The sequence below is a fragment of the Cuculus canorus genome, chromosome 15, assembly GCF_017976375.1.
Source record: "Cuculus canorus isolate bCucCan1 chromosome 15, bCucCan1.pri, whole genome shotgun sequence".
Lineage (NCBI taxonomy): Eukaryota > Metazoa > Chordata > Aves > Cuculiformes > Cuculidae > Cuculus > Cuculus canorus.
The window spans coordinates 16,878,160-16,891,720 of NC_071415.1; the positions used below are offsets into that span (position 1 = coordinate 16,878,160).

Genomic DNA, 13,561 nt, shown 5'->3' on the forward strand with positions numbered 1-13,561 from the left:
TTTATAATCAGAAAATTGGTTCCAAGTATAAACTTTAGATAATTCTTCATAGCAAGCAGGTATTCAGCTGGAAATAGTACAGACTTCCTGGATATGAAGAGTACAGCTGTCTTTAGCTGCTCTCCTTTTCTTTTTAAAGGAGGAAATAACAGAATGGAGCAAAGCAAAGGCAAGGCTTACAAAGGCTAATATCTGACTAGCGATTTGCATCTGATTCTCAAATACTTTAGGACTTGCTTTGAAATAATAATGAAGATTAAGTATCTGGCTTTTAGTTCTTCACCATCCCACTCTTTCTTTCACCCCTACAGGGTGACTCTTCTAAAGCTTTTAGAGATGATGAATTGTTCAGTAAAGATTTTATTTTGATACTGAAGTGTTACCAACTGTGAATACTGTAATGGAACACTTGTGTAGTGACGTCAGAGCAACATATTTCATTCTATCCCCTTCGTTGTTCTACAGACTTCATTAGTTACTGCTGTTATTTTGTTCAGTGAGGCCTCAGTATTACTATGGTAAAAATAAGGCCTCAGCTCCTTAACTTCCAAAGCAAGGAAAGCTATATGTATGTTTTGCTAAAGACTCCTGCATTATAGTTCACATATGGTTGGGGTTTTTTTATACTGGCTGATAAGCTAACCAGGAGCAGTTCTCTGCCAAATGCCCTTATTTTATGGCTACTGCTTTTGTTTTGGCAAAATGTTGAAATAACAGTTAAAGATAAGAGATGTTGTTGCAGAGCTGTGTCAAATATCAGGAAGGGTGAATTTTGTTATTATCCTATGATGTCTATCTTTGTGTGTCTTCTTCAAGGAAAAGAGCAATTTCCAACAGCTGTCTTAGAGCAAGTTCCTTCCATGGATTAAACCTGCAATGCTCTGACAGGGGAAAAGCTTGCTCTGATCTTCGTTAGCAACAGGTCACCAGGTGTAGCTTGCAGGTTATTTTTTGGTATCTTTGAATGTGACTATTGTTAAAAGTCTGTGGAACAGCTGCGGTACTTACTGGTGTGTGTAAGTAAAGCTGACAGGCTGTATGCCTCCAGCAGGAGGGAGACATGGCCACCACCAGGACTGGGGATACACTCAAAGCACGACCCCTCTAGCTTATTTTCTTTATTTTCTTTTTTTTTTTTAAAAACGATAGCCACAATGTACTTTGTCCAAGCTTTAGGATCTGGCTACATGTGAATAAAAAAATCCATCATATGGAGAGACAGCGAGAAGAGTGAACTACCACCTCTAAAAATGTAGCTAGAGATGTAAGCTGTGGATGGATGTGTAAGTGATATGGAATTATTTCATCACATTTGTGCTTTTATAAGGATTAAAAAGAAGCTCAATTTAACTCAAGAGATTTTCTACTAATGGTAACAGCATGAGGAGGAAAAACAGAACACAAACATACCACACATTTTCCCCATTACTGTATACTTGCTTTATCCTTTTGTAATAATAGAAAGAAAAGCTAAAGCAAGTACAAGAACTAAAGAGATCTGGTTCTCATTAAAGCTGCTCTTGAAGTCAGTGGTCTGAGCAAAGGTGTAGTACTGCTAGTTAACAGCCGCATGTTCAAAGATGAGGCTGTCTTAAACCTGTCTGAGGCGGCTCAGTTTCATGCAGTTGGTTGTATAGGTCATTCATGCGGGAATCTAATCCTGTCAGAAGAAAAGAACTACTAAAATTCATGACCTACATACAGACTTCTGCTCTTGGGACACTGGCAATGCATTACTCCAGGAAACAACTGAAAAAAGTCAAATACGGTCACACAGAATGTCTTCCAGAATATGCCTAGGAATTAGAGTTTATGTAATTTGCTTAATTGAACAGATACAAAACTTGGACCACTCAAGTAACTGTGAGTTGTGCTGTTAATCTCAGCAAAAGGTCATTAAAATACATTTGTCACTGAAGACAAATGCAATCCAGCCCCTCTGTCAGTGTACACTACCCAGAATGAAAGGCACTAAAGAACAGGTGCTGCCAAACTACTTGGGCATCACTAGCAACACGCTTCTCACTTGTTAGCAATAAACGTAAAAATTTTTTTTAAAATGAGATGAAGTCAGACAATTTCTTAGACTCCTAAAAGCTGTTAAGGGAATTGTGTTCTAATTCTGAGGGCCTTTATGAGAGAGGCTGCATATCCCTGGAAAAGTGATCAACTTGGCCTGCTGCTGCTGAAGGAATGACAGGGTCTGTGGCAGTCGCACAGACCTCAGTTCTTCTTGCAGAAGACAGTGGCAGCAGCAACATAATTTAGGAAAGACAAAAAAGTGCGGCCACCCCTGGCAGCTGCTGCCTCTGGCACCTGCCTGCTAACACCTAGGGCCAGACCTCACAGAGACTTCGACGCTCAGAAGAGCTTTCCTCACTCAGCCAGTGAGCGGCCAGAGAGTGCTCTTGGGTAGCTCCAGGCAGAGTGTCTGGACAATATCTAATGCAGAAAGACTACTATTGCATAGTATAGACTGTCAGTCATATTCCCTTTTCAATAAGCAAGCACCTCTGCGTCCGATTCCTTACTCAAACACCTGCTAGGCAATACAGAGGAAAGTGCCTTATGAGTGTGAGCATGGGGAAATGAAAAGAACAGCCTGGATACGAGAACAAACAGAACAAGAGAAGAACATGCAAAAGGATGATGAGCAAATGCCCACCACAGCTCTCATTCACTGAGACAGTTTATTTCAGGGCTTTGTTTGATATAGAAAATGTCAAGAGAAGGGCAGGGCTCAATGGTGAGGATTCTTTCAGATTAAATTTATTACAAGCCATTTACTAAGTAGTTATCTGACCACCAGTAGCAGATGTGACAAAACCTCTCCTATTTACTTCATTTGTACCACTACAGCGTTATTGAAGGTCAGTGTTGCTGTCACCAGTCCTCATTTCCAAAGGGGTCTAAGCAGTGACACCTGGGCTGAAGTCTTCTGGGATAACACTCAAAACACAAATGTTTGTGGTTTTTGAAGGTGGGGCTTTCAACTTCTGGCAGTGCAAGTCAGGGCTCTGAAATTAATCTCTAGCTGATAGGGTGAAAGTAAAAGCCCTATCTTTTGTCTTTTATAGAAGACAGCAAGTGAGTTTTTTTAAGCTACTGTAGTTTCACTAAAGCCACAAGTCTGGGTTCAGCAGGTTTTAGATCTATTGAGGTCCTTGGCCTGTCAGCAAAGGCATTTGCTTCAGACCTGAGGTACTCACAGACAGATGGGACTTCTAAATAATATACTCCTTATTAATAAGTCCTGGTCTTCTAAATTCAGTGACTTAGGAATATAAACCCGATTGACAACATCACTGGAACTGGATTAATATTCATTAACCTTCAGTGAGGCTCCTATGCCTGACCCTTTTGGCGGTTTTGAAAATCTCTCTTGAAGTATTGCTATTTAATTTGATACATCAAAATGTGTTTTGTGTTCAGCTTAATGGCTTCCATTTAACAAATGTCAAATCTTGGCTGCTATTAACCCAGAACACTGTGCTCTCTTGTGACACAAACTGTCTAAAACCACTAATGCAGCAAGGAATAAAGCTTGAATTAAGTTAGACTGCACAAGCTCCAAATCCCCTACCTGTTGATATATTCCTCAGACAAATATCCTCACCACAATGGACTGAAGTCAGGTATAAAAATACGCTCTGTAGACAAGCTAAAGTCTCCTTTTGTAAGTGATAGATCCCTCTTATGACTTCTGCAAATCATGCTGAATGAAAAAGGCAATTTCCTTTGCAACTACAAAAAACATTTCCCAATGGCATTTTGCAAGCATTCACCTAACTGGGATACTCTTTATCTTTCTTCCTTTTAAAATGTCAAGCAGATAAAAGTCTTCTAAATAGCACTCTTTCCTATTTTGATTAATTTTGCATAGTGTTTTCCCAGAGTATTGGTACTTACATAAACCTGAGTTCTGATTCTCTTCTGACTAAGACTTCACGAAGTCTCTGGATCTTTGCCATCTCAAGCTCAATTTCCTCAGGCATCATTGTTGTTTCAGCCATTGAAATGATGTCAAGTTGATCTGTGTGTGAAAGCAGAGAAAATGAATTAAGCTAGTCAAACTGTCTTGAAGATTTTTAAGACGTAAATTTAATCACGGAGCTAACTGACTATGGTGTAATTAATGCCAGTAGTAAAGAATATTCTAGCTGAATGCAACGTTGACTGGTTTCTCCATTGTTCTGCTTATTACTTTCAATGTAACCGTTTTTAAGTAAAAGAATCCCTGAGCCAAAGTGACATCCATTTTGTTAGTCAGAATCTATCATACCCTTAAGGAATCCCAATCCTGTACATAACTATAGATAATCTTCTCTAATTGGCATCACTACAAACTTTGAAAGAATAGCCACAGGCTATTCTCTCAAAGCAATTACTTGCAACTCTGAAGAGTCCTGTCTTGGCAGAAGTGTAGGCAATGTAAACTGATGAAGGTTTTCCACTTCCAATTCTTATAACTCCTTATGCCATTCCCTTATCTCAGCTTGCAACATTTTCAAAAGAATCACAAATGTAAGCAAGGCCCCACAAATCTGAAAGTGGAGGGAAATAAATATAGAAACCATAAAATAGTAGTTTTCAACTTCTTTGCAAGCTTAGAGATGTAGCTGGAATAATATAGAGACACAAGGAGTGGATTAGTTTATCTTCATAGCAGAACATGTGCTGTGAACATACTGTAAGGTATTTCATTTCTCATGAAGAACTCAAACTGGAAGGGATAATCAAACTGGATTAAGGGAACTTTGACAGGGAAAAACAAACCAAGCAGTTGAAATGGGAAGAAATTTGAAGGCGATGATATAGAGAACTGAGTATGGAGACACTGTGGTGCTGGGAAAGATTAAAAGCCATTCTAGAGGGGCAGGCATGGTCTTCAAAGAAGGGACCGAAGTCAATCCATACTTTATGCATATTCCCCTGTGACTATTAAGGAATTATATCATTTTTGCACAGATTCTCCAGCTTTTCTTGACCTCCCTTCCTAAGATGTAAAAACTAAGTGAGCTCCTTTGACAGCTGCCAATTCCTTGTATGTAGCTCAGTCCACAGGTCTCATAAACCCCACAGAGCTGCACCACCCACTTTGGTCCCCTCTGAAGAGTATGCATTTTTAAGGCAGGCTTTGAGGAAAAGGTACAATTAGAATGCTGTTATTTCCCAGAAATCCTGAAAAAGTAGAGGACACTCTGTACATACAAGCCTCTGAAGAGGTCACAGGTCAGGAGTCCCACCTCACACCTTCACCACTGTGATTCTCACAAACCACCAAGCTGTTCGTGTCTGAATTTCTCTTCTAGTACTGTGAATAACTATTTGGTCCACCTGACAGCAGCTGTGATGAAGGATAATTATGATTTTTCACGAAATGGTTTGAGCTCCTGGGATGTAAACGACTTGGGAATTAATATGTTAACATCATTAAGCCTTTGAGTAAAGCTCTAGCTCTGTCCCAGTGATGAATGACACCTTTAGTGCTTTGAGACACGATTCTGAACATCTCCACACAGAAGTCTCTTACCTTTTCATAAAAGAAAGAAGAAAGGTTTCATTTTATTTAAAGCAAGCATTCATTAGTCAACTAGTTTTTACCATATATTGTTATTAAGCTCTGTTTCTGGTAACGAGCCAAAATTCATAAAGCAAACGCTGAGACAACACTGAGATTAGTCACAGCCAGTGACAGGATGAAACTATTTTGTCTGCTCTGCAACCTCCAGGATAATTCCAGTGACAAAGAAACAAGTAAAATATTATTACTGCATGCACAAAAATATATTAGCATGAAAATAATTACTATATAGAATAAAATTATCAAGCTATTACATATAATGAGAGGGACTGAAGATGTAAACCCGAAGCTATTTATGCATGTGTTTGCTTCAATTTAAATGCAGACTGGTATAGTTAAACTGAGTATTAACTTAATGATCACATTCTACCCTCAGTGTGCCAGCCAGAAATGGAACATTAGCCATCTGTGATGAAAAGCAACAAAAGATAAAATGCCCATTGAGTCAATAAGTGTGAAGAAGACTTTGAAGAAGCCTAAAGTGACACAATGAGAAATGGGAGAATGCATTACACCTGGTGTCAATAGTTTCAGGCAAATTGCTAACAGTGTAAAGAAAAAGTAATCATCAACAAAAATCCTGCTACTGTCACTTGATGTGAGCATAGTGCTGCCCACTGAGAAGCTCATTGTGCTCTACAGCCATTAGCTGGTTTAACTGTACCTTGGGGGGTTTGTTATCACCATCTTCGTCACAGAAGCATGGAGAAGATGAGGTGTATCAGTAACACCAAGGGTCCCAAACCTATGCTGTAGGAATTCACAACTCTGCCGTTGTTATTCTGGTGGTATCCACATACTGAACAGCACTCAGATCTCTGCTCTGTGAACATCTAATGCAGTACGCAGGCACTGTGCAGTCTAGAGGCAGTAAAAGCCGAGTGATGACTTCCTTTTGGATACACAGCAAGTCTATAACAAAGCCAAGAACTGCTGAAGCACCGTGTCTTCAGGACATGGTCCTTTTCCTTACTTGTGAACCTGTAAGATTGGACTATCAGCCACTCAGCCTTGGAGCGTCATCTCAGTCACTGAGCAACAGAAGGGCTCCAGCACAGGTACAGGCAATGGCCCACCTACACTGCCACTTTTTTTCATCGGTGACATGCATGAACCCTCTAAAATGAGGCTCTCTGTTCAATCCATGACTGCTGAGAGCTCTTTAAAGGACTGCATACACCTCAGCTGCATGGCTTCTCTAATCTGGACACCAATCAGCAACAAAACAGGCTGTTCAGCCCACTCAATTACACTGCTTCGGTTGGAAATTATTTTAAGTAATTGTTATCCTGGATTGGATTTAAACTGAGCAATTTGAGGCCTATTCCCACTCCTTTAAATTGTCCAATAATACGATAATCCTTATTAAAATACTGTTAATGGCTAAGTTTTGTTCCAAATCTGGGTCAGCATTTTGCTGCCTTCTCAAGAGTTGAGTGAAATACTCAAATAATCCCTTTTCACTGAAGTATATGAAATACTAATAAAGCACGGTGCAGCAACTGTACTTTTAAAGCTGCTTCAGGTATCAAAATCAGGACTTTTGAGACTGCTAGTAGTTGATAAGCCACAACAAAAGTAAGCCAGAGACACAGGTTAGAGACAAATGAAAACAGAACCAGATGGCGTGACTCAAACCCAGCACATTTGGCGGAAATTGAAATAGTTGCATAATGTAGAAAAATAAATTGTTATAGTACAAAATATTCCAGATAAAAAATGTTCAAGCAAAAACAATCAGATGATTCCTGTAGTTTGTCACTAGCTTGTCACCTGGAGGCATGAATGACAGTCGTGTAGCCAGACCTTGTACAGTTGCCTCAAACGTATTCAGAGGGTCAGAGATGTTTTTTTTCTTTTTGATTAACCCACCTGGAGCAGGATGTAGTGGCCAATAACTAACCTGTGCAGAAAAAAACTACATCTGATTGCTTATTCCTAATCTAGCCTGCTGCAGCGTTCTCTTACTGTGAATCCTAACAATGACTATTTCTGGCATGTGTGTGCAATGGCATTTATTCAATGTTTTATATTGGAATTACCATATAAATACAGACAATAGCTAAAAACAATACGAACAGCTGCAATATCTTTTGTTCCTGGCTTCCCCTAACAGGCAGGCAACATTATGCAATTTAGAATAGGTAAATTAGAGGAAGGAGGAGGTGGCATAGGGTAGTGCCAGTATGGAAGTGACCTGGCTGTCATGTCGTGGAGCACATCCCACCCCTCCTGCTGGTTTGACTGCCTGGGCTCAGGGTTGGTTTGGACATGGTGCAGGAGTCTGGCCTCCACACAAGGTCCCTCTCCTTTCCCCCTCCTTTTGCTCAGAAGCAGATTGCAAGCTGAGACTCCGGCTCTTGGCCCTTGTTCCCTACCTCCAGGGACCTGCATCTGACTTCCCGCTTGACCGTGGGCCTGCCTCGTACTAGGGATGTGCCTGAAGATCTGGACTGTGGCTGACCCTGGCTGTTGTCCCCAGACCTGCTTTGCTCTCCTCGCTCACATACCACTGGGCTGCACCCGTGCCAGTGAGGACACTGTCCCTGCCGCCTTGTTCTAGCTCTCGGCACAGGGAGCCCACCCTTCTGGAGCCACCAGACCTTCTTGTACCCAACAACGATCCCTCCACCTACAGTTATTCATGGAAATACTCCTCACCACTGCAGCGAACCTTGAACAAAGGCTTGCTTCACCAGGGTTTCCCTTTGTTTCTTTTGATGACTTCTGGAGACATTCCAAAGGAATCTGCATATTTAAATGTAGACTGTGAGACCAGGTACCAGATCACTGCACATCTGTATCAAACACCAGCACGCAGGCATATTGCCTGCTTCCAAGTGCACTACCTAAACTCAGTGCTTCATATTCTCTCTTTCCATGAACAAAGTTAGGAATGTTTGTACTGCCCGTGAGTTCCAGTGCCTTTGAGACAGAGGCTGCTCTGCATGTATCCCAGCAATCAGTCCTCACCCTGTTGCAGAGTACAGTCCACAGCCCATTTCAGGGGGTTATTTTAGAAAATGCTGTATCCTCCTCTTCTCCCTCAAGGCAAGCTCTTCTCTTTCTAGTCAACTCACCCTACGTTTCATCTCTTGCACTGAAAACAGACTGGTGACGACAGCTGATTTAGTATAAATCGGAACGATGCTGCTGGTTTGATCAGGCCTCAGTAACCAGCTACTAGGGTACATGGAGGCAACAGGAGTGCACGTACCTGATGAGTTTTAACACTGGGGGGAAAGTAATCTCTAAAGACATCAGTAGTGTGCAGAAGCTATTACTGAAGGAGAAAAAAACTAATGTTCTACTCCCTTATGATACACTGAAGTTCTGAAAATCACTTTGCTTCCACTGCCATCAGCAGCACTGAATACTGGAGATGACACAGGTGTATTTTGTTTCTAGTAGGAAGGTTATTTTTTTTCTGCTCTTACTGTGCCTGTTACAGCATTGGAATCCCTGTTAATACTTTTCCACGGGTTGAGCAACAGTTATTTTGGAATCACTGGCATGTAGAGCTATGAAATGCATTTTTGGGGTGACACAAACTGAGCACAAATCAGGTGGTTAGACATGCTCTGTCCCTGCAACGGTGGCCAGAAACTTTCTGACAAAACTGACTCTGCTCGCAAATGCCAGACAAGTGACATGCGGACCATGTGAGGGATGACATTTTGGATTCAGCACATTTACTATGAAGTCAAATGAACGCCTCTGTGTAAAAAGCCTAGTTTCCTATCAGTGCAGCCAAGAGAAGCCTTGCACTTCTGGAGATTTAAATTCTCCATGAAACCCTGGAAGCAGAAGTTTCCACTGTAGTGCAGGTCCCAGGCGCATAGGAGGTAATCTTGAAGCCCTGAAAAACTGGCTTAAGACAGGCATCAAAGCTTCCAATATTTTTGCCAGACAGCGGGGCACCTAGAAATCCCAAAGCTGGTATTTCTCATGCTCCATGTCTCAGGGTAAACCTCTGGGCTGGCCAATTCCCCTTGCAGCTTGGCATTGCCACAGGCAGCTACGGAATCTGGAAGCTCTAGGGAACCCCTTTGGCAGGAAGGAACCAGAGATGCAATAGTGAAAGCTGGTTAAATGCCAGGATCTCAGGGAGTGTCACAGTCACCAAATATCTCTGCATCTGAACAGTCACTTGAGGAAGAAGAAAATAGAAGACAGTGGATTTTTCTGATTCATGAGGAATTGTGGTGCATCTATGCTTCCAGTAAACCTGAAATACAAAGTGTTGGCCACCTCACCTCCACACCGTGCTGCATAAAGATCACTTACATTCTGAGATGAACTGCTAAACCAGGGCAATCCCTTCACATCTGTGGTACATTCAGCAGCTCCTCAGTCAAGAGATCAGAAATTCATGTCTGTAGAGAGCCACTCTGGTACAACTTATAGAGAAGCATGACACTGATAGGATGCACAATAGCAGAATGACAAGCAATAGGACGAGAGGAAATGGCCTCAGGTTGTGCTAGCGGAGCTTTAGATTGGATATTAGGAAAAATCACCAAAAGGTTGTCAGGAGTTGGAACAGGCTGCCCAGGGAAGCGGCTGAGTCACCATCCCTGGAGGTGTTAAAATGACATGTAGATGTGACGCTTAAGGACATGATTTAATGGTGGACTTGGCAGTGTTAGGTTTATGGTCGGACTCAATGATCTTAAAGGTCTTTTCCAACTTAAACAATTCTATGATTCTGATTCTATTCTATCTCTCTGAGATGATCAAAATGAATCATCACGCATTTAAGCTTCTCATTTGTGGGAGGAGAGGAAATCTTGCTTTCATAGTAATGGTTAGAATCACAAAGCACTGTTGTAGCATCAGCTGCAGTGAAAATATTTTTATTTTGCAACTGGAGAGAGAAAAAAACTTTCTTAGTATGCTAGCCGCATTTGCACAGATTGCTTGTGGAAACAGGGAGATTTTGTAATCAAAATCAGAATCTTCTGATTGTAGGACATACTAACAGCACTGGTAAAGACTAGGAAAGGCACATGGAACCTAAGAAGACATTTATTATACGGCAAATACACCAGTTTTGAAAGGCTTTGTTTCAAATTTGCTGAATGTTTTTGTTGAATAAATTTGCTGAATTAATTCATCAAATTAATCAACTTCTGGAAGAAGTCATAGATCGATGCTATGATTATTTCTTTTGATCTCTTTATCTGCTTCTTCGCGTTAAGTATTTGACCACCTCTCAGTCTGGTTTAGTATTCAGCGCTGAATACCAAAGATAATCTGTTTCTGTATTATATGAAATTACTTCTTTCTGTTTTCTAGTAATAGGCTAACGTGACTTACAATGAGTATTTGCAGATCTATGCACAGCTTGAATCTGCTATATGTATTTTCTGCCATCTATGAATAGTTTGATCAGTATTCACTAAGCACAATAGAAATAACTTTAAAACTATAAACAAAACAAAACTGGGGGTTTCTTCTCTGCAGAAATCTTAGCAGTAAGCACTATACCATACAGACTCTGCAGGGGGAAAAAACAGCTAGCTTCAGGGGACAGAAAAGTATGGATTTGTCTCATGGAGGTGATTAGCTCCACAGGTCCCTTCTCCTAATCCAAGGCTCACTGAAGTCAACAGAAGTCATGCACTTCGGTCTATCTTTTTTCAGTATGTGTCTCGTATCAAGGCAGGCAGCTATTTTTTGCCTTTGAAGGAGAAGAATAAATTTGAAAATGTCTTGGAAGTTCAGACATGGCTTTTCAGGAATATGTAGAAATCTGTTGGTATTCTTTAAAACTGACTAACGGCCTGATGAATTTTGTGGAGCTGGACTGTGGTTTGTGAGCCTCTGGTCAATGCTGAGGGAAAAACGAATGCCAGGAAAAAAAAAAAAAAGCTAAACAGTAAGGCAGAACTGATATTCAGAATTTTGTTGAATTCAACAGAATTTGAATGACTCTTTGAACCACTGCATAGTAACAAAAAAACCTCAAAAAAACACTGGCGATCATTATGCTTGCTATGCCATTTCCTTCCAAGGTATATTAAATCATCTGCTGTGACTGAAGATGGCTCTGTTCAAACAGGCAGCTGTAGTCGGAGTGCAATAGCACAATTATAATATTAGTGATTATTTTTTCCAGGTCATCTATACTTTTCTTTTAATTATCACAGTTAGATTTACAGTCTAGACATATCACAACCTGAGTTTCCTCTTCAAAAGTGTCTCAGTCACACTCTAACATGTGAGCCAACTTTAAAATCAGATAAACAGAGAATACAAAAAGCTCTGTGTGCAATCACCTACTGCACCTTCAGAATCACTGCCGTGTCTGTTCCATATCTAAGAGCTTCTTGTTATGAAAAGATTCTTTTAGTTGTTTATCCTGTACTTTCTTGTTCTTGCCTTCAAGCTTTGACCTTTTATTTTTCATTATTTACCTCAGCAAAATGCCTGTTGGCAGTGGTCTATTCTTTTCCATTTCAGGCTTTTGTACACTGTGGTCTCACTGAGATTTCTCTTGCAATATAAATGGACAGATTCACAGTGTTGAATATTAACTCCTTCCTCTAACTCCCAAAGTCTTTTCGGTTTCTATGGTATCATACTCTAAGTATTGCACACACTGACTCCTCTCACAACTGATGTAAGAAAGTGCCTGTACCTGCTCAGTGCCCAAAGGAGATTCTTCATTGCTTTAAGTCTTTTATGTTGCACCCTGGAAAAACGCTGGTTTAAAAACTGAACCCAAAAGAGATCCTGTTTTGAGTTTTCTAAGTCAACTACATGTTCCCAAGCAGAAACAGACATTCAGGCAGTAAAAGTGACTCTTACTTAAGAACGCTCTTCCGCACTTTGCTAACTAGAAGTTTTATGGTTAGATGACGGTTCCAACTTTCTAATCTAGGGACCATTTTCTGCTCTTTCTTCCCTATTTCAAGATATATACCAGCACAAGTCCATAATGATAAGATCTGTAAAGATCTTGCCTCTCAAAAAAAAAAAAAAAGCATCAATTAAATTGTCTTGTTTGTTATCCTCAGAAATTTATAAGCAGTAATTATTCTTGGCTTTGTCTTTTGTCAATTTATGACAGTTCCGATTTCTTAAGTGGGTAATTATGCAACCCTTTAATCTTACACTTCCCCCGAGAAAAAGATCTCTCTAGTCTTAAACTGCTCTGTGCACAAAGACTTCATTTTGGTTGTAATGATATCCTGAAAAAAACAGCTCATCTCTCAATAGCTGCTCATCGTTCTCTGATGATGAAGCCCCTGTGAATCCGAACCAGTCTGGAGTTCTCGTAGAAATCTAATGTGATGCATAGGACTTAATGTGATATTCAGAGTTAAAGTATTTTAAAATCTATACTTCCATTCTGTATTTGGATGATAAATTCCATCTGTTCTATCACACTTAAGCTTTCAGATTTCAGCTTTCTCCTGACTTCTGATGCTATCAAAAGTATGGTACTCATCTAAGATGGAGATTTTGGTGGGCTAAGAGGTAAGGATAAAGGAACGGGGAAATGATTGTTTATGTAAAAAGATAATAGCTAGTCTAAAATTAATTAGGGATAAAGAATAAGCTTACACTGGAAACAAGTAACCTTCCAAAACAGCAGCATTCTGAAGCAGTCTTTCAAGTAGGATATTGGAGGAAAGGAACCAAAGGTGTTTTAAACTAAGATCAGAACATATGGATCTTTAAAGCGTCTGGCCTCACTTTCTGAGGGAAAAAACAGACAGGTCCTGTGAATAAGCTCACGTATTGCAAGATGCTCTATAGTTGCAGGAGGGTAGAATAAGCAAGCAGAGAAGATTAATTTCACCATTATCTGCAGCTTTATTCTTTAAGGCAGGATTTAGCTTTTTGAGGTCCAGTGTCCTCTGCAGTCAGACACTGCCCACACAAATATTCCAAGCTCCTTCTCCATATATGAAGTTATAAGGATCCATCCCATCAAATTAAACTATCATTTCAAGACAGTGCACCATC

The 13,561-nt window shown here is 40.4% G+C and overlaps 2 protein-coding genes across 2 annotated transcripts in view; both read right to left on the reverse strand.

Moving 5' to 3' along the window:
• BMERB1 (bMERB domain containing 1) overlaps nucleotides 1-13,561 on the reverse strand; it is a 46,694-nt gene that overhangs the window by 17,456 nt on the left and 15,677 nt on the right. Inside the window, exon 2 of the mRNA XM_054080393.1 lies at nucleotides 3,910-4,033. Within this exon, the coding sequence (XP_053936368.1) occupies nucleotides 3,910-4,033 (124 nt within the window). The remainder of the gene's footprint in view (nucleotides 1-3,909; nucleotides 4,034-13,561) is intronic.
• Nucleotides 1-13,561, reverse strand: part of MPV17L (MPV17 mitochondrial inner membrane protein like) — a 52,781-nt gene that overhangs the window by 8,467 nt on the left and 30,753 nt on the right. The window contains exon 4 of the mRNA XM_054080394.1: nucleotides 3,910-4,033. Coding sequence (XP_053936369.1) covers nucleotides 3,995-4,033 — 39 coding nt within the window. The 3' untranslated portion in view covers nucleotides 3,910-3,994. The remainder of the gene's footprint in view (nucleotides 1-3,909; nucleotides 4,034-13,561) is intronic.